Raw genomic sequence first — 18,591 nt, 5'->3', positions numbered from 1 at the left:
ATTGGCAGAGTGAAGTGGAAGTTTCTGGATATGTCTGCTGATACAGACTCAAGTGGAGTTTTGCTAAGACAGACTCGTGTGGTGTTTTGCTGAAGCAAGACTCATGTGAGGACGGGTGATGTTTGGAGGGATTATAACAGGACACAACGGACAGTGATGGCGGGCTTGCACACCTGACTTTGCAATGCTACATAGGTCTCATGCCTTCCTCTTTGCTTTGCTTCATGAAAGAATCATGGCAGAGAACTTCTCCTGGTGTCCCTGCTGATCCTGGTCATTCTTGCTGACTCATGCGGATTCAGTGGAGGCCTGGCTGTTTCTGCTGGGTTGTGCCCCAGCTGATGATTCCTGTTTGCTATCCTGACATTAAAGACCTGGACTGCCGGTATCCTGTCAATTGGAGATTGAAATCGGCCCAAGGAACTATTTCTAAACAGCAAGCAGCTGAGACTCCTGGCTTCTTCTGGATCGAGCTGCTGTTGCTGAATCTTGGGAACTGAACTGCTGATGTCCTGACAACACAAACTGGATTTGATCCAAAGAACCATTTCTAAACAGGTCTGCTTCCCCCCTATCCTAATAACCTTTCTTTCCCACTACTTCCTGTGGGTGGTGGACTAGAAGAGAGGTTAAACATTTAATAACCCCTATTAAAAATAGGTTTTGAAAAAACTAAGCCAATAATCTCAGCTGTGGATTTGCTCTTGAGAGTTCAACAGAAAAACACATCCTATACCTGAGAACCCTGTAAAAGACACTGGAAAGAAGAAGCAGAAATCACCAGAGTAGCATGGCTACAGGGAGAGCCCAGGGCAGCTTCAAGACTGCATTATTAGTAGCTAAAACAAATGGATGGGAGGAAATGCAGTGTGACTTATCTTGTGCACCTGGCACATCGAAGGATCCCCACTGGGGTCTCTGATCTTTATCCCTGGAGACACAGAATCCTGAAAACAGGACCATGCTCAGGGTCTCAGGCACAGGATGTGATCTGTCTGTTCATCTCTCATCCCTGTGTCCTTGTGATCACAGACTCTCAGCATGTGCTTCATAGTGATGGAGAGAGCAGAGCCCAGAGGTGACATGGCCCAGGAGTGACACCACCAAAGATCACAATGGACTGAGCACACCTGGGCACAGCCTCATCCTGTCACAACAGATACACACGGCATAGTGACACAGATTCTGGAAGGTTCTCCATCTGCCATTTATTTCTTCAAAAAACACTCTAAGTATCCTCAGTCCATCAATTTAACAAGGAATCTACCCTCAGGTCAAGATGTTAACAATCAAGTTCACATTCAGATTCTTATTCTCAGTGTGGAAGTGAGGAGCTGCAGCTCAGGACAGCATGGAGCTGACAGGATGCAGATGTCCCCCAGTGTTTGGCTGGACCAGGAAGGTTGGCTGTGGAAGGGAATGCAGGCAGTGCAGGGACAGGGTGCTAGTGTGCAGGGCAGGCTGGGCTCTATAGTTCTTCACATTGAGCCCATAGGATCACAGGGAACATCAGACACTGTTGTCTAAAGAGAACTGAGGGCTCTGGATGTCACAGGAGAGACCTGAACACACTGTCTGTCACTCAGTCCACTCCAGGCAGCTGTCTTCATGCTAGAGAATGAGAGTCATGAACCATCACTTGGAAGTCAACATTCCCACAACCCACCACTCACAGGGGATTCTGGGAGTCCCTGAAACCCAATCATGTCCACATTGCCCCTCCCCAATCAGGCCCCAGAGTGTCACCTTTACAATCTGGGAGAGACATATCGGAGCTCTGGGAGCTGTCCTTGCCTAGAGTAAAACAAAACAAATGTATATGTATGTGTATTTGTATGTGTTCATATCAAGGTACAAATGAGACTCTAGAAGGTTTCTCTGGAGGAGCTATTATGGATTCCCAGAGCTCCCATCTTCCCCACCTTCACTCCAATGGCCTCAGGACAATCCCGTCCCCCACACTAACCTGGAGCTGGAGCATAGTGTCCTCCTCTTCCACCTGAAAGAAGAAAAGCTGTGAGAGTTCAAGGAAGCTCTTGACACTAGGAAGTTCCCAGAACTGAAGCAGACCCAGCTGCAGACAGTAGCAATGCAGGGTGTGGATGTGTTTCCCATTAATGAGCAGAGCACACTTCTAAAGGAAGCTGAGAGAAAACTCACACCCTGCCCTTTCCTACCTGTGTTTCTCTTCCTCTTTATCACAAAAGCCACTACAGCTGCAATGATGGCCACAGCTCCAATGACACCCAGAACAGCAATGAGCACCTTGTTAGAGTCGGTGGATGAAGGAGGCTCTGGGAAGGACAGGGACAGGAAACCAAAATGAGGGTCATGACCCAAGCTCTCAGCCCTGACCAGCTCAGTGTCTGCAGAAAGTTCCAGCTTTCCCTGACCCCAGCTCTGCACCCACACCCTCCTTACCCCATCTCAGTGTGAGGGGCTGAGACAGTCCTTCATGGTACACATGGCAGGTGTATTTCTGCTCCTCCCCAAGAGGCACCACCACAGATGCCCACTTCTGGAAGGTTCCATCCCCTGCAGGCCTGGTCTGCACAAGCTCCATGTCCTGGGTCAGGTCCTCCCCATTCAAGTGCCAGGTCAGGGTGATGTCAGCAGGGTAGAAGCCCAGGGCCCAGCACCTCAGGGTGACATCACCTTCAGCTCTGGGGTGATGGGTCACATGTGCCTTTGGGGGATCTGTGTGGAAGATTTAAGAAATCCCACAATTAACAAGACAAACTGAAATCTAGACAAGATACGGTTAAATCAATGATGACACTGAACTATGTGTCTGTCACTTCAACTGTCATTGCACTAGTGACCAGTAGGTGGCGCTGGTCCCCTCAGCACAGAACTGCACATTTCCCCTGGGGGCTCAGAAGCTAAGAGGGAATCCACATGAGCCAGTGGGTCAACACGGCTGTCCTTATGTGATGTTCTACAGCATGAGACAGGTAGTCAAAGAATGACAGATAAAATGGAAAATAAGTAATTTATCATGTGTTTGTGTTCATATCTATATTAGAAATTAGGGCCATATGCTCCTGGAAGGGTTCCGCCTCTGAGAGTCAACCACTGTGGTCATCTGCCTTACCATTATAACTGTCAGTCCAAGAGAGCAGCCATCACAAAGTGTGTAGCAGAAATGTGGTGAACCTCTGACACTCAGCCAGAGAAAATGACGCCCAGCCCCTGTCTCTGGACCACAAGGTACAGGTATGTTTCACAGGATCCCTGGAGTGTGCTGTGAACCCCAGTGCAGCACTCACTGGAACACAGCGGGCTCACAGGGTGTGTGGATCTTCCCTCTCACTCCAGCCCTGGATTGCAGAAGACCCTGTCTCTCAGAAAGTCCCATTTCTTTTCACTAAGGGGAGCACTGTAACTTGTGGGGTAGAGGAAGAGCAGGAGGCTTGTGGATGTTTAGTTCTGACAGGAAGCAGTCTAAGCTCACAAGAACCTCTCCTTTAATGAGATCCCTGATTTAACTTGTCTAATTATCCAGGTTAGCAGTCTCCCTAGCACCTGTGGAGACTGATACAAATGATAATACAAGGGCATGGAGAAACAGGATCACTCCAGTGCAGACAAAAACTGACCAGAAGCAAAATAATGCCTTCAAAAAAAAAGTAAAGAAAAGAGAAAGTAAGAAAGAATGAAAAGGAAAAACAAAAGAGAAAAAAAAACAAAAAGAAATCCCACAACATAGTATTCAATCAGGGCACCCCATAAGGGCTCATGTGACCTTCACCACTGTAGGAATAGATGGAATTGGGTTGTTGAAGGGATGCAAACCCCACAGACAGGGAGGGATCTGTGAGAATGTATTCTTTGGAAAGTTCTAGAAACTTAGGGAACCAGCCTAGTGTAGGGGAGTCCATGTCTCCCATCAGGTAAAGGAGACTTCCGGTCCTGAGGTGTAAGGGCTGACACACTCAGCATGACAGGAGTCAGTGTCCACAGACAGTGGGTGTGGGCAGAGAACCCGGCCTGGGAGAGGCCATGGCTGACAGAGGCTACAATCTGACTGAAGGGAGCCGCCATTGTTAAGTTGGGGGACATTCCCTCCTTCCCTCCTGAGACAGACTGGGAGCTGTCCAGGGAGAAGGCTGACCCTGGGAGAGTCAGTGCAGTCACTGTGATGAGGATCAGGAGACCCAGGGACACTCTCTCCCCTCTGAGACAGGGGGATCACCCCAGCTGAGGGTTTCTTCTTCCCCAGGACTGAGCCCCAGCCCGAGGGCAGAGGGAGGAGCTGCCCGCGGCCCCTGCACCTGTGCGCAGCAGCGTCTCCTCCCCGAGCTCCAGGTATCTGCGGAGCCACTCCACGCACGTGCCCTCCAGGTAGGCCCTGATTCTCTCTGCATCACCAGCCTGCTCCCACTTGCGTCGGGAGATCTGCGCCGCCGTGTCCGCCGCCGTCCACGTTTCCAGGTCTTCGTTCAGGGCGATGTAATCGTGGCCGTCGTAGGCGTACTGCATGTACCCGCGGAGGAGTCGCCCGTCCGACCCCACGTCACAGCCGTACATCCTCTGGATGGTGTGAGAGCCTGCGGGACCCCGCGGTCAGCCCCGCCCACCCGCTCCGGCCCCGCCCACCCGCTCCGGCCCCGCCCACCCGCCCCGGCCCCGCCCACCCGCGGACTTCTCCAAACTGAAAGGGAAACCGGTCCCGGGTCGGTGCTGCTCCCGAACCTCGGACTTGGGACCCTGGACGTCTCCGGCCCCTGTGTCGGGACGTGGAGGGGTCGTGACCTCCGACCCGGGGTCACTCACCGCCCTCGCTCTGGTTGTAGTAGCCGAGCAGGATCCTCAGGTTCCTTCGGTACCACTGCTCATGTCCCTTGGCGATCTGTGTGTTCCGCTCCCAATACTCCCGCCCCACCTGCTCCATCCACGGCGCGCGCGGCTCGTATCTCGGATTCCCCGCGTCGCTGTCGAAGCGCATAAACTCCGTGTCGTCCACGTAGCCGACTTCCATGTACCGGGGCTCCCCGAGGCCGGGCCGGGACACGGCGATCTCATAATACCGCATCGAGTGTGAGCCTGGGGGCGGCGCGCGGTGAGACCCCGACCTCCTCCCGGGACCCCGGGCGGGTGCGCGGGCCGGGAGGGGAGCAGAATGCGGGGCTCGGGACGCGGGTGGAGAAGGGACGGAGGGTCCGGTGGATGACACAGGGACGCGACTTCCCCGGTGCCGCCCCCGCCCCTCCCCGCAGAGCCCGTTTCCCTCCCGACCCCGCACTCACCCGTGAGGTTTTGGGTCAAAGCCAGGGCGGCCGCCAGCAGCAGGAGCAGCGTGCGCGGCGCCATCGCCCCCATCTCGGATCCGGGAAGTCTGAGTCCCGCGGGCTGCGTGGACTTTATAACCAGTGCCCGCGGCGACGCTGATTGGTTTCCCGGGATCGCTCTATCCAATGGGAGTGAGACCTGCCAGCGCGTCATCAGTGTCCGGGCAGAAGGACCTGACCCAGGTTAGGAGCAGAAGTGAAACTGATGAGATGGGGAATCCCCAGCCCTGGGCTTCCCCACCCCTGACCTCACCGCCTGGAGACTAAGACTTTGACTGAACCCTGTGCTGTGGACAGAGCGCTGTTTGTCATGGTGTCTCCGAGTTCTGACCCAGAAGCTGTCTGGACACCAGGAGAGACCCTCAGGCCAGACTCTGTCCTCTCCTCCACCCTTCCTCTTCCTTCTTGTCTTCAGTAGTCAGACCCTGGAATATTCTAGAAAAAAAGCCACTTCCGGGAATACAATGGCGACACAAATCGTTGAGGATGCAGTGGAGAGATGCTTCTCCTTAAAGCAGAGACTCGCTTGCCTTCAAGCCCCACACGGGCCCCACAGAGACCAGGCTCTGTGTTCACCTACAGTGGGTGACTCACACTGACAAGCCTGACTGTAAAGAGGAGACATTGCTTCTTCCCTCAGGATCTGTCTTATAAGCCTAGGGCTGAGGCTCAGACTCCTCAAGTTTCTTCCCAGATGAAGCATCTGTAGCTCCAGATGGGCATGTGTTTTATTTACAAGATCTTCATTCTCGCTGGGCAGTGGTGGCGCACACCTTTAATCCCAGCACTTGGGAGGCAGAGGCAGGCGGATTTCTGAGTTCGAGGCCAGCCTGGTCTACAGAGTGAGTTCCAGAACAGCCAGGGCTACACAGAGAAACCCTGTCTCGAAAAACCAAAAACAAAAAAAACAAAAAAACTTCATTCTCAGCTTCTCAGTCCTGAGATTGTTCATGTGGACCTGGGTCATTTTCTCTGCACTTAGACCCTCTTGTCCACTGGAAGAGAGTTTGGTATCAAAGGGAACATAAATTTTATGAATCACCCCATTCTCCATGTTTTGTTCCAATATTCTCCAATGTTTATCTAAACGTCGTTAATGGTAGGGTGGTTTATCTGTAGTGTGGGATGTTCCGAGCACCCCCATTTTTAACTTACAGGACCAATAGGTAAATCCTCCAGAGGTGTTAACGTGCTTAAGGCATGATGGTCTGATTGTCAAGGAAAACAAGCAAAGGAATCAGCACTGGACCTGGCATTTGGTGGATAGGAATCATAATGGGTTTCTGACATCCTGCTAGTGAGCAGTCTCCAGTCCTGATTATCTGGTTCTTCCCATGATATGTTCCCATGACATAAAACAAGGAAAGCATAGTGTTAGCAGGAGTGGGGCTAACCCAGCATGGTGTTAAGGAGGGTAAAAACAGCCATGAGAATGACAGAGAAGGAACCTTGCTGGTGATGTTGGTGGGGTGGGAAACAGCAGCATTGAACTGTGTCATTGAGGACATGAGTGTCCTTCCAGGTGATCTGGTTGTGTGCACTTGGGTGCCTTCATGGTCTCCTCTTTGTTTTCTCTGTGATCCCCAGGCATGACCTCTTTCTGACTAGAAGGGTCCCGTCAGATATTGCAGGCTGGTACCCAGACAGGGTGAGGTTGCTCCTCAGGAAAGATAGAAACAAATCCCATTCCTACAGTTAATACGTAACCTGACCCCCTCCAACACCTGTCAAATGGGTCCTTCCATCTGACCAGGATGGGTGGTAAATGTGGTAATTGACTCCAGTGACAGACAATGGGAGGTTTGCCATGTTTGGCATAGATGTTGAACCCATTCAGTGTAAATAAAGCCAGGTTTAATTTGGTATTTGCTGGTAGGAAGCCTTGTGTTTAATTAATTTTTTTAAGCATTTTATTTGTTCTTTCAATGACAGCTTAGCTCTGAGGGTTGTGAGGGATACCAGTGTGGTGAACAATTTTCCAAGACTTGCAGAAATTGTAGAATTGATGTCTGTTGAATGAATGCAGGTCCAGTATCAGCTTTTATATGGAGAGGGACCCTCATAATAGCAAAATTGGAGAACATGTGATTAATTAGGTTTTTAAATGGGAATAGGTATCAATAGTAATGAATACAAATTTTTGTGTATGGAGCAATGGGATGTGGTGACATCATTCTTGCAAGAGGGCATTAGCCTGAGAGCCCCTGGGGTTGGTGCCCAATTGTTGTATAGCAGGGGTGTGAATTAGGGAGACACAGGAGGAGCAAGTTCTGAGGGTGTATTTGAGGTATTTTATGGGGGAAATGGGGAACTTGAGCATTAGTCCTTTCAGGTTAATGTGGGTTAGCTGATGGGAGTTCTTTAGCAGTGAGGGGTGACAGGGTAAAGTCCCCAGTGTGACAATCTTACCGGCTGAAGTGTTGTCATCAGATAGCGATCTGGTAAGGGATGAATGTGACCACACATGGCTGACTAAAAAATGGATATGTTCTAGTTTAAAGTATTTTTGGAATCTTAATTAATAGTTGGGGAAAAGGGTCACCACCAGGTCTGACATAGGAGCAGATTAGTCACGGGTGTAAGCTGACTGTATAAGAGCTATCTGAACATAGACTAGCTGGTTCTTTTAGGTATGTTAAGATCAGGTAGATGGAATACAGTTCTTTAAATCAGGAAGATTTATCTGTGAGAGGGGAAAAATGTGACTCAGAGCTGCTGTCTCTTTGGTATACTGTGTAGATGGCACCCTGTGGCTCTCCATCTGTAAAAGCTATGGGTCCCATCAGATAGCAGACCAAGAGGACAGTGGAGAAGGAAGCCACCTAAAGACTGGTGGGGCTGCAGCAATTTATCTTTGGGGAAATGGTTGTCTGTCTGTCATCAGAAGCCAATGAGTCTATTAGCAAAAGAGGTGTGGTTTCTCAGGAGCCATTGGATGTCTGAGATGAGGAAGGGAAAACAGTTACATCAGGCTCCTTACCTATAATTTTTTAGGTATAATCTCTGCCTGTCCTTATTATAGTGAATAAAGTGTCAACCTCGATTAGTAGTGGAGGCACTACCCCTGTTGGAGCATGGAGCCATTCTAGGATCCTCTGAGGTTGGTGTAAGGCTCCAACCACTGTGGGGGGAAGAACTGAATGTAAAGACCTGGATTGTGTGTTGTGGATCATAACATGCCAGGTGTGTGTTTCTTTCTTTCTTTTTTTCTTTCTTTCTTTCTTTTTTGTTTTCTTTTTCTTTTTTTTTTTTTTCGAGACAGGGTTTCTCTGTGTAGTCCTGGCTGTCCTGGAACTCACTCTGTAGACCAGGCTGGCCTCAGACTCAGAACTCCACCTGCCTATGCCTCCCAAGTTCTGGGATCAAAAGCGTGCGCCACCACTGCCTGACATATCAGGTGTTTCTAACATGGTGTTTAATAGAACAAAAGGTCCCTCTGCCTGCTGGCATCAGGGAGAGAGGAGAGAAGGGGGTCCTTGACACCCTTAAGTAAATCAAATAGATTTACCTGATAGATCAAATAGATTGCCTGGTTGGTATGGTGAGCCAGATCTAAACTAATTAATATTGCCTATGAATCCTTGAAGGGTATTATGGTTAATGCATCGGGGAAGTCATTGACAGGTGTAGCTGGCCAGACTAAGGGTACACTGATTTCTCTCCCTAGGAGTATGAGGTATCAAATAAGTTGAATCTTTCATTTTTTTTTAAAGATTTATTTTATGTATATGAGTACACGGTAGCTCTTTTGAGAGACACCAGAATAGAGTATTGGATCTCATGACATATGGTTTTTTTTTTAAGATTTATTTTATTTATAAGCATACACTGTCACTGTCTTCAGACACATTAGAAGAGGGCATCAGATCCCATTACAGATGGTTGTGAGCCACCATGTGGTTGCTGGGAATTGAACTCAGGACCTCTGGAGGAGCAGTCAGTGCCCTTAACTACTGAGCCATCTCTCCAGCTTAAAGAATTTGAATCTTAATTTGGATAATAGAAAGCCTCTTTCTATTGGGGCTTTTATGGCTTGTTGTTTAAGATTCTCTGAGGTTAGGTTTAGATCTTGTCTTTTAGCTTATCATTTTAACAGGCCATCCAAGTAATGAAATATACAGAGGCCTGAGTTTAAAAGGGGTTTTAATGCACCAGCTACAGCTTCTTAACAAATAGTGGAGCTGTTAGCCCTGCTTGAGGGAGTTCCTTCCACTCAGCCCTATCATCTGGTCCTGAGGCATTGACTTTAGGTATGAGAAGGTAGTTAGGGGGTTAAATGGTCCCAGGCCTGGAGTGTACATAAACAGACCTGCTTAAAGCAGCCAGCATGGAGTACAGCTTACTAAATTCCTGTGGAGAAATTACACTGGCCGAACAATTGGTGTGAGGCAGTGGTCTCATTTCCTCACAGGGAGAAGTGAGATACACATGACAACGTAAATATATTATGTTCATTTTTCCTTTCCCAGAGCTGTTCCCAATGTTTGTGAGATTACAGAGCTGCTCTGGCTGGGGGTTTGGGGAGGTGCTGTAGATGTAAGCATTTCTGCTCAGATGGAAGTGTGTCTTGGGACTTGAAAGTCCAAGAACCACACAGATCTGAGGTAGGACAGTGTCCCAGTGGAAGGGCATCCTGAGACACAGGGGCACAGGATCCACACAGCTCTGAGGGGAAGCCTCCTCAACAGAGGCGTTGTAGCTCCCAGGGGAGGGTCTCTCCAGCTGAACTGAGGATCTCAGGAGCCTCAGCCCCGCTCTGTCTCTTCACTTCTCTTCATTGCTGCTTTTCTTTTGGCTTCCTCTGATTAGAGAGAGAGAAAGTTACACCAGGCAGCAAATCTCATGAAAGAGATTTATTGGAGGATTCAGCGTGTGGAGGGATGAAACCAGAGATCATGACCTTTGCTCCCAGGTGTAGGCAGCAGGGAACTGGACAAAGGGCAGGGCTTATGTAGGATTTCTGAGGGTGTGGAGCTTCTCAGGGCAGAGATTTCCAGACTGAGAATTGATGGGATTTCAGGTCCTCAGTTTGGGATAACTCAGGGATTGGTGGGTTTTCCTGTTCAGGGATTAGTGGCTTTTTTTTTTCACCTCCATTTCCCTGGCATCAGGCCCATGGGTTAGAGTGAGAAGTCCTTCCCAGATGCAGCTGGCTTTTGCTGAGGCGCCATCTCTTGAACTTCACAGTCATCTCTTAACTTTAAAAGGCAAGCAAACATGCCCATAGGCTTTAGAAGTGCCCTGTGATGAGTTTCCTTTCCCAGACCTGCTTCCCGAATGACGATGCTGGGACTGGTTATTCATTAATAAATGCCTAGGCCATAAGCTCTGGCTCATGCCCTGACTAGGTTTGTCTGAGTCAGGGTTTCTATTCCTGCACAAAACAAGTTGAGGAGGAAAGGGTTTATCCAGCTTACACTTCCAAATTGCTGTTCATCACCAAAGGAAGTCAGGACTGGAACTCAAGCAGTTCAGGAAGCAGGAGCTGATGCAGAGGCCATGGAGGCATGCTGCTTACTGGTTTGCTTCCCCTGGCTTGCTTAGCTTGCTTTCCTATAGAACCTAGGACTACCAGCCCAGGGATGGCACCACCCACAAGGGGCACTCCTGCTCTTGATCATTAATTGAGAAAATGCCTTACAGCTGGATCTCAAGGAGGCATTTCTTCAACAGAAGCTCCTTTCTCTGTGATAACTCCAGCTTGCATCATGTTAACACAAAACCAGCCAGTACACCTTGAGAAAGAGGGTGTAGCATATGTATGAATGGATGCAGAGGGTCTGCCACATGCTGGCTGGCATCTTCATTCATTCATCATAGTCTGTCCAGTTGCACAGTCTGTAGGCAACAAGGCAGGTTACACTAAGCACCAGGAAAGCCAGGCTTAAGTTAAAGAAGTACAGCTACTGTTTCTGGGGTGTTCTCTGGATCCTTGTAAGTGGAGGGGGATTTCTGTGTGCATCTACAGATGCAGGGTGAGTCTTGATGGCACCCGTGTGGTGCAGTAAGGTTCCCTGAGCATCCTGCACTTCCTTTAGAGTGTTTCCACATCAGAGTAACTGTCAGCAAAGGTAGGGCTGATTGGAACAGCTCCTTTGTAACCCATCAGCCCGTCCTGCAGTTTTCCCTGATTACACCTTGCTAAATTCAAATGTGCACCCGAGTTGTGTGACAGGATTGTCCTCGTAGACTTGACATCCCTCTTCTCACCCCAAAATGTGAACCCAGGGCAGACAAAAGTAAAGATGACGCCCAAGTCCACCTTGGTGAGCTAGTGAGATTTTACTGGGTTATCGGGAGTAGGGGTGATGGGCTACTATGGTGGTTTGAATAAGATTGGCTCATAGAGAGTCACTGTTATGACGTACATCCTTGTTGGAGTAGGCGTGGCTTTGTTGGAGGAAGTGTGTCACTGTGGGGATGGGCAATGAGACCCTCCTCCTAACCACACTAGGTCTTCTCCTAGCAGCCTTCAGATAAAGATGTAGAACTCTCTCCAGGGCCATGCCTGCCTGAAAGCGGCCATGCTCCCGCCTTGATGATAATGGACTGAACCTCTGACCCTGTAAGCCAGCCCCAATTAAATGTTGTCCTTATAAGAGTTTTCTTGGTCCTGGGGTCTGTTCACAGCAGTAAAACCCTAAGACAGTTACTTACAGGACAAGCGGGTGACTCAAAGACAGCTCACACAACCCGGGTGAAGACTCATGACAGCTGGGACCCGGGAACTCTGAGAATCTCCTCTGGGCTGCTCAGAGTCCTCCAGAGGTAACTCCAGGAGAAGATGCTTGTGGATCGGGCCAGTTTCACTTTCTCAGAAATGTGCTTGTTTACATCCTGAGTCCAGCCTTCCCCCCCCCTCACCTCCTGGGGGATGCCTCAATATCTCTGCTGTCCAAAAAAGCTGCAAGCTCTGTGAAGATGGTGCTTTAGACGCGAGCTGACCGCGCTTCCCTGCTTCACTGCTGTTGTTACCCTCACAGCTCCAGGTAGGCTGCAATACTGATCAGGATATGTGGTTGCAGTTCCACAGATGGCCTGCAGGCGGCTCTCTCCTGGCTGTGGAACTTGGTACTATGAGTACACCCACGTGATTTGAACAAGCCAAGGAAAACAGGGAACCACACCGCTGTCAAAAGCATATCTCTTTCATGACACCTCTGAAATTGTTACAAGACATTTGGGAAATCCTAGGTCAGGAATGACAACCTTTAAAGAATTGATCATTAAAGCCGGTCAAGGTGTCATTAAAACCTTGGTGTGGTGCCCATGCCTTTAAACCCAGCACTAGAGTGTGATGGGGACAGAGGTAGCAGGTCTTTGGAGTTCTAGGTCACCTGGGCCAACACAGGGAGTTCCAGGACAACTGGAGCTACACAGAACCTTGAAATATATATATCTCATATACAGTGGCAGAGCATTGAAAAACCCAGCTGCCATGATGACAAACAACTGCAAAGCTTGCTTGCATTTCAGTTGCTGTCAAACAACTCGGCTTAGATTCTTGCTAGTGGCCCGGGGCTCTGAGCATGTTCCCCAGGTCATTGTGAGCACAAGACAGCTCAGGACCATTCCGAAGAGCAGAGACAAGAGCGCGCGCGCACACACACACATACACACACACACACACACACACACACACACACACACACACACGTCACCGGATGCTCCCAAGGCAGCACCCAGGATAAAGCCACTGTCAGTGAGCTTGTATCTGAGATCCAGTGCTTGTGGGGAATGCTCAGTTGATAACTGCAACTGCATGCTTTCCTTGTAAGCATTCGCCAGATTTGAAACAGGCTTCTGCCAGAAGGGGGTTCTGTTTAACTGGCAGGGAGCTGAAGTGAGCAGGTCTGTCCAACCTTCGAGTGTGCAACGAAAGCATATATGTGAAAATAATAAAAGCCCATGGGCATTGTTAGCTTTTGCTTCCAGGGAGGCATGCAGTCTCTCAGACACCTCATAATCTACTATGTGGTACTCAATAACTATATATATATTTTTTAATTATTTATTTTATGTATGTGAGTACACTGTAGCTCTTCAGACATACCAGAAGAGGGCATCGGATTTCATTGTAGATGGTTGTGAGCCACCATGTGGTTATTGGAAATTGAACTCAGGACCTCTGGAAAAACCATCAATGCTCTTAACCTCTGAGCCATCTCTGTATCCCAATAATATATATTTAAATTATTTTTATTTCATGTGGATTGGTGTTTTGTCTACATGTATGTCTGCGTGAGGATGTTGGAGTCTCTGGAACTGGAGTTTCAGACAGTTGTGAGCCGGGGTGTGAGTGCTGAGGCTTGAACCTGGCTCCTCTAGAAGATGAGCCAGTGCCCTTAACCACTGAGCCATCTCTCCAACCTCTGATTTATTCCTATGTATATGAGTGTTTTGCTTGCGCACACATCTCTGGACCATATGCATGCAGTATCCACAGAGCAACATTACCCACAGAAAACACTATCTGAATCTTTTTTTTTTTGAGACTTTAAATCGTACTTTATGTATGAGCACTTTGACTGTATACATATCTGTGCACCACCTGTATGGAGTGCCCATGGAGGCCCTAAGAAGGCGACAGACCCTCCCCTGGAACTGGAAATACAGATGGTTGTGAGCTGCCACGTGTGTGCTATGAACCAAACTCCTGTCCTCTGCGAGAGCTGCCAGTGCTCTTAACTACTGAGCCATCTCTCCAGCCCCACCATCTGGCTCTTTTTTAGATAGATCCGGGGCTCCTTAGCACCTACTGCAGCCGCCACCTGCAAGAATGTTTCTAGAGATGACTGGAAGAGGGCAGCAGCTGTATTGGTGTTTTGGAAGTATTAAGGGGTTGCCTTCACTCTCTAGGGCTTTTGTGGACACTGTACTGTGTGAAAACCAACCTCACAGTGACATGTTTCTGTAGAGGTTTCTATTACCGTGATAAACACCATGACCAAGGAAACTTGGGGAGGAGGGAGTTTATTGGGGTTACACTTCCACATCACTGTTCATCACTGAAGGATGTCAGGACAGGAAGTCAAACATGGCAGGAACATGGAGGCAGGAGTTGATGAAAAGGCCATGGAAGAGGACTACTTACTGGCTTGCTCAGACTTCTCCCCCAACCCTCAATCTCTACCACTGTGATTTTTCGAGACAGGATTGGGTTTCTCTGACAGCTCTCGCAGACCAGACTGGCTTTAAACTCATAGAGATCTGCCTACCTATGCCTCTCAAGTACTGGTATCAAAGGCATGTATCTCCACATCCAGAAGTCAGACTTTCATTTTTTCCATTATTCACTTTACAGCCCCTAACCTGTCTCCTTTTTCGTCCCAGCCCCATGACACATTCTTTCCCCCTCCCCCCTCCCCTTTTCAAGAATGTGCTCAGTCCTGCTTTCTTATAGAACCCAGGACCACCAGCCCAGGGAGAAGGGCTGGGCCCTTCTCCATCACTCACTAATTAAGAAAATGCCTTACAGGCTTGCCTGCAGCCCAATCCTATGGAGGAATTTTCTTAACTGAGGCTCCCTCCTGTGATGGGCCTAGCTTGTGTCAAGCTGACATATAAAACTATCCAGCACACATGACTGGGCAAAGGGAACTCTAATGGTAATTGTCTTCAGTGGGGAAACCTAGCAAGGCTTCAAGTCTTCTGGCTTGCGCTGTGAACATCCATCCATCCCTTCCCACCAGGATGGGGCAGCCAGATATCTTCAGAAACGAGGATCTCAGGAGCAGAGGGCTAAGCAGCAAGAGAACTTGCAGAAAACCCAGCTTTGAGGCACAGCACTGAGTCAGGTGGCTCACAGCCATCTGTGACCCGCTCCAGGGTGCCCTCTAGTGCCCTCTGCTGGCATCCACAGGCAATGCACATTTAATACATTTAGATAGATGCTGTCAAAACTTGTACACATACAATAAAGTATTCTCAAAATTATAAGAACAAAACAGAGACTGAGGCGTTTGGCCATATGTAAAGGCAGTTCGGCCTGATGAGAGACCCCGACTGTGGGAAAGCTCTTGTGTGCAGAGACCATGCTCCTCTTTGATAACCCAGGGAGACATAGAGAGGTGCAGCCAGCGGCACTGAAGGGGAGACTTTTTCTCATACCTTTGAGCAGGGGCAGCTGCTCTTCCCCAGAAGGCCTGTGCTCTTTTTGAAGACATCCATTCTCCCACCACCACCCCACCACCTCCGTGACCCAGTGTCATACCACTGACCCCTTCTGAGCCACGCCCACACACGTGGCCTCCCTCACAACAATTTTAGTGCTGAAGCTGACGGTACAACTGCAGTTGTGTGCATCTGAAATCTCAAACCAGCAACACAAGTTTCAGCCTCTGTCAAGCCAGACCGGGCGGGGGCCCACGCGGTGCCTTAGCAGTGCCTGACCCTGAAGACCAATTGATGTCTGCACCGGGTGCAGCAGTGCAGGCAGCGGCTGTGCTGCAGTTACTTCCACCTCCCACCTCCTGCTGCCGCCCCTCCGGGGATCCCAGCCACACTGCCAAGAACCTCAAGATAATCCTAGAACAGGCCTGCTCCACAGACACAGATCCATGTCTGAGCTCATAAGCTACCTAGGCTTCACGTACAAATTTCTGAACTTGAAACCAAAATGAGAAAACGAAGACAGGCCAGACCTCTCCCACAGCTTCCAAGGCTTCCCGGCCCTGCCCTGGCTGACACTGTCTTTAATCCCAGCCAGAGACTCCAGGCTCTTTGCAGAGCTAAGTTTGCAGGAGTGTGTGTGTGTGTGTGTGTGTGTGTGTGTGTGTGTGTGTGTACACTCTCGCAGACATATGCTCGCCCCTGGGCGGGCTCTATCATGCCCCCACTTATAAGGGCAGGATGCCTGGGAGGCACAGGCCCTCATATAAGAAATTCAGCTGAAGGAGACCAGGGACCAGGACATGGAGCTTGCTCTTTACCTCCTGACCCCCAGCAGTGCCCCAGCCTCACATCCACAGCCACTTTAGAAAGTGAGTGAAACCAGGAAGAGAAGGCAGCTGAGTAGCCACAGGCTATGGGGTGTGGGCCCTACCTCACTATGACTCTGCTGCCCCACAATAGGGCTCACAGCCCTCAGAGTGACCCTGGTTCAAGCCCTAAACAGAGCAACTACAGACACCACAGACACAGTTGTTTCATTCTTAGTTTTGTTCAAAAACAAAAACAAACAAAAAAACAACTCTGATAAATCAGGACTAGGTTTAGGAGTGGTGGTGACAGAGAAGCATAGATAGGGTGGGCCGAGGCGTCAGGGGTGGCCGGTAGTGTTTCCTCCTGACCCCTGTGTCCTCTTCTACAACAGACTGCCACAGTCCAGAGTGGGTGAATCCTCTATCGTGTCTGCTCAACTGAAGAAAAAACAGTCAGTTACAATAAGATACAAAATGGGAAACACACACACACACACACACACACACACACACACACGAAGGCAGCACTCACTGTAGGAGGAAATGTCGATCTCATCGGGCAGCTCACTGATGTTGACCTCAAAACGGTCCTGCACGTCATTTAGGATCTTGCCATCGTTCTCATCTAACACAAATGTGATGACCAAGCCCTTGGTGCCAAACCGGCCCGCTCTGGCCACCTGGAAGGAGAAGGGGAAAACTGCAAGCCTCATAGGGAAGACAGAGGAGATGAAGGTGCACAGCACACAAACAGGAAGTGGGGTGAGGGTGGACAGCTTACCCTGTGCAGGTAGGTGTCCGAGTCCTCTGGCATGTCATAGTTGAGAGCGATGTTCACACGCTCAATGTCCATGCCTCGGCCAAACAGGGTGGTAGCCACAAGAATCCTCCGCTGAAAATCTTTGAACTGCTGATACCGAGAGAGCCTTTGTGAGAGAAAATGAGAGGGTTGAGACTCCTTTCTCTCCACACCATTTCCCCTTCATGACAGGACACAGACAATGGGCAGACGGACACACACACAAGGACACATGGCCACCCGCCTGCCCGCTTCTAACCCACCTCTCCTCCTGGGGCATTCCACGGTGGATAGCAATGGCTGGGAAGTTCTGCTCCACTAGAAGCTGGGCCAGGGCGATGCAGCGCTGCACAGACATCACAAAGATCACCACCTGAGGGAGCACGGGCGTGATACATGTACCAGCTTTCCACAATCAGACTCAGGTGTGTGGGCTCTGCCTGCACACGTGCCTGTGCATGCATGCCTGGTGCCTGTGGAGGCCAGCAGAGGACACGGGACCCTCTTCTTCCTCCAGCTGTAATTACGTGATTGGGAGCTGACACAGGCATTGAGAATTCAACTTTGAAATTCCTGGAAGAACAAAAGTGCTCTAAACTCTGAGCCACATTCCCAGCCCCAGAAATCTCACTTTTGACGTTTTTAAATCTATGTCTGTGTGGTTTTGTGAATGACAGGTGTGCACGGCTGCACTTTCAAGAGTGTGTTCAATCAGCAGTTATGTAGAAAGGTGCTATGCACTCAACGTGCGTCCTCTGGAAGAACAGAAAGTTTGAGACAAGGTTTCTCTATTAGCCTTAGGTGACCTGAAACACATTATGTAGACCAGGCTGGCCCCAAACTTGTATTCACAGAGATCCACCTGTCTCTGTCCAGCACTTGGGATTAAAGATGTATGCTAACACATCTGGCAGAGTTTTGGGTTTTTTGCTTTTCTTTTTGTTTTTGTTGTTGTTTTTAGAGACAGGGTTTCTCTGTGTAGCACTGGCTGTCTTGGAACTCACTCTGTAGACCATGCTGGCCTCGAACTCAGAAATCCGCCTGCCTCTGCCTCCCAAGTGCTGGGATTAAAGGCTTGAACCACCACCGCCCGGCTGGTTTTTTTGCTTTTCAAGGCAGCATTTCTCTGTGTAGTCCTGGCTGTCCTGCAAATTACTCTGTAGACCACTCTGTAGACATAAGGGCTGCCAGCCTCTGCCTCCTGAATGCTGGGTTTAAAGGCATGTGCTACCAACTCCCAGACCGGACTCAATTTCTAAAGAAATTCCTTCCTCAGTCCCTTATTCCAACACAGATATCCCTACACAAGTGTTTTTTCTGTTCCTCAACCTGACTGCATGTATGTCTAGGCCTTAATTTCTGAACATCCTGGCCTCTGAGTTGCATGGACACCAGACCTCAAACCAGCACTCACAAGGGCAAGGCAACTCTCAACATGTTAAGAATGAGAACTACAGTCTAGAAAACCAAATGATCTTCAAACACCAAGACCCCCTCAGCTCTACAGCAGCCTAGCACAGCTGCCAGGCCCGCTCTGAGGTGTCAGGTGCCTGCAGAGCTCTTCTCTCCTTACTGACGT

The 18,591-nt window shown here is 49.5% G+C and overlaps 3 protein-coding genes across 6 annotated transcripts in view; all 3 read right to left on the bottom strand.

Annotated features, from left to right (window-relative positions):
* Window positions 1-18,591, bottom strand: part of LOC114638045 (H-2 class I histocompatibility antigen, D-P alpha chain-like) — a 111,927-nt gene that overhangs the window by 28,547 nt on the left and 64,789 nt on the right. The window lies entirely within an intron of this gene.
* LOC114638046 (H-2 class I histocompatibility antigen, L-D alpha chain-like) lies at window positions 1,184-5,331 on the bottom strand. 2 transcript variants are annotated; one of them, XM_028786404.1, is made up of 8 exons: window positions 5,250-5,331; window positions 4,777-5,046; window positions 4,275-4,550; window positions 2,422-2,697; window positions 2,178-2,294; window positions 1,967-1,999; window positions 1,747-1,794; window positions 1,184-1,611 (listed from the first exon to the last, which is right to left on the bottom strand). In XM_028786404.1, exons 1-8 carry the CDS (start codon window positions 5,320-5,322, stop codon window positions 1,607-1,609), a joined length of 1,098 nt encoding a protein of 365 aa, XP_028642237.1. In that variant the 5' UTR covers window positions 5,323-5,331; the 3' UTR covers window positions 1,184-1,606. The 2 variants fall into 2 exon arrangements, with proteins under 2 accessions (XP_028642237.1, XP_028642236.1); XM_028786403.1 differs by lacking the exon at window positions 1,184-1,611 and having other exon boundaries at window positions 1,688-1,794.
* LOC114638142 (spliceosome RNA helicase DDX39B-like) overlaps window positions 15,635-18,591 on the bottom strand; it is an 8,554-nt gene continuing 5,597 nt past the window's right edge. The window contains exons 2-5 of the mRNA XM_028786529.1: window positions 17,276-17,385; window positions 16,995-17,139; window positions 16,746-16,893; window positions 15,635-15,795 (exon numbers count right to left, since the gene is read on the bottom strand). Coding sequence (XP_028642362.1) covers window positions 15,635-15,795; window positions 16,746-16,893; window positions 16,995-17,139; window positions 17,276-17,385 — 564 coding nt within the window. The remainder of the gene's footprint in view (window positions 15,796-16,745; window positions 16,894-16,994; window positions 17,140-17,275; window positions 17,386-18,591) is intronic.

Source organism: Grammomys surdaster, unplaced genomic scaffold (genome assembly GCF_004785775.1).
Source record: "Grammomys surdaster isolate TR1022 unplaced genomic scaffold, NIH_TR_1.0 125504, whole genome shotgun sequence".
Classification (NCBI taxonomy): Eukaryota; Metazoa; Chordata; class Mammalia; order Rodentia; family Muridae; genus Grammomys; species Grammomys surdaster.
Note: the sequence above shows the minus strand (reverse complement) of the source record. Positions and strands in the feature narration are given on the sequence as shown.

Excerpts from the sequence above, each read along its gene's own strand:
- LOC114638046 (XM_028786403.1), bottom strand. The coding sequence starts at position 5,322 with ATGGGGGCGATGGCGCCGCGCACGCTGCTCCTGCTGCTGGCGGCCGCC. Across the intron at positions 4,551-4,776 it reads CTACAACCAGAGCGAGGGCG|GCTCTCACACCATCCAGAGG; the intron begins GTGAGTGACCCC and ends GGGGTCCCGCAG. Across the intron at positions 2,295-2,421 it reads GCCCCTCACACTGAGATGGG|AGCCTCCTTCATCCACCGAC; the intron begins GTAAGGAGGGTG and ends TGTCCTTCCCAG.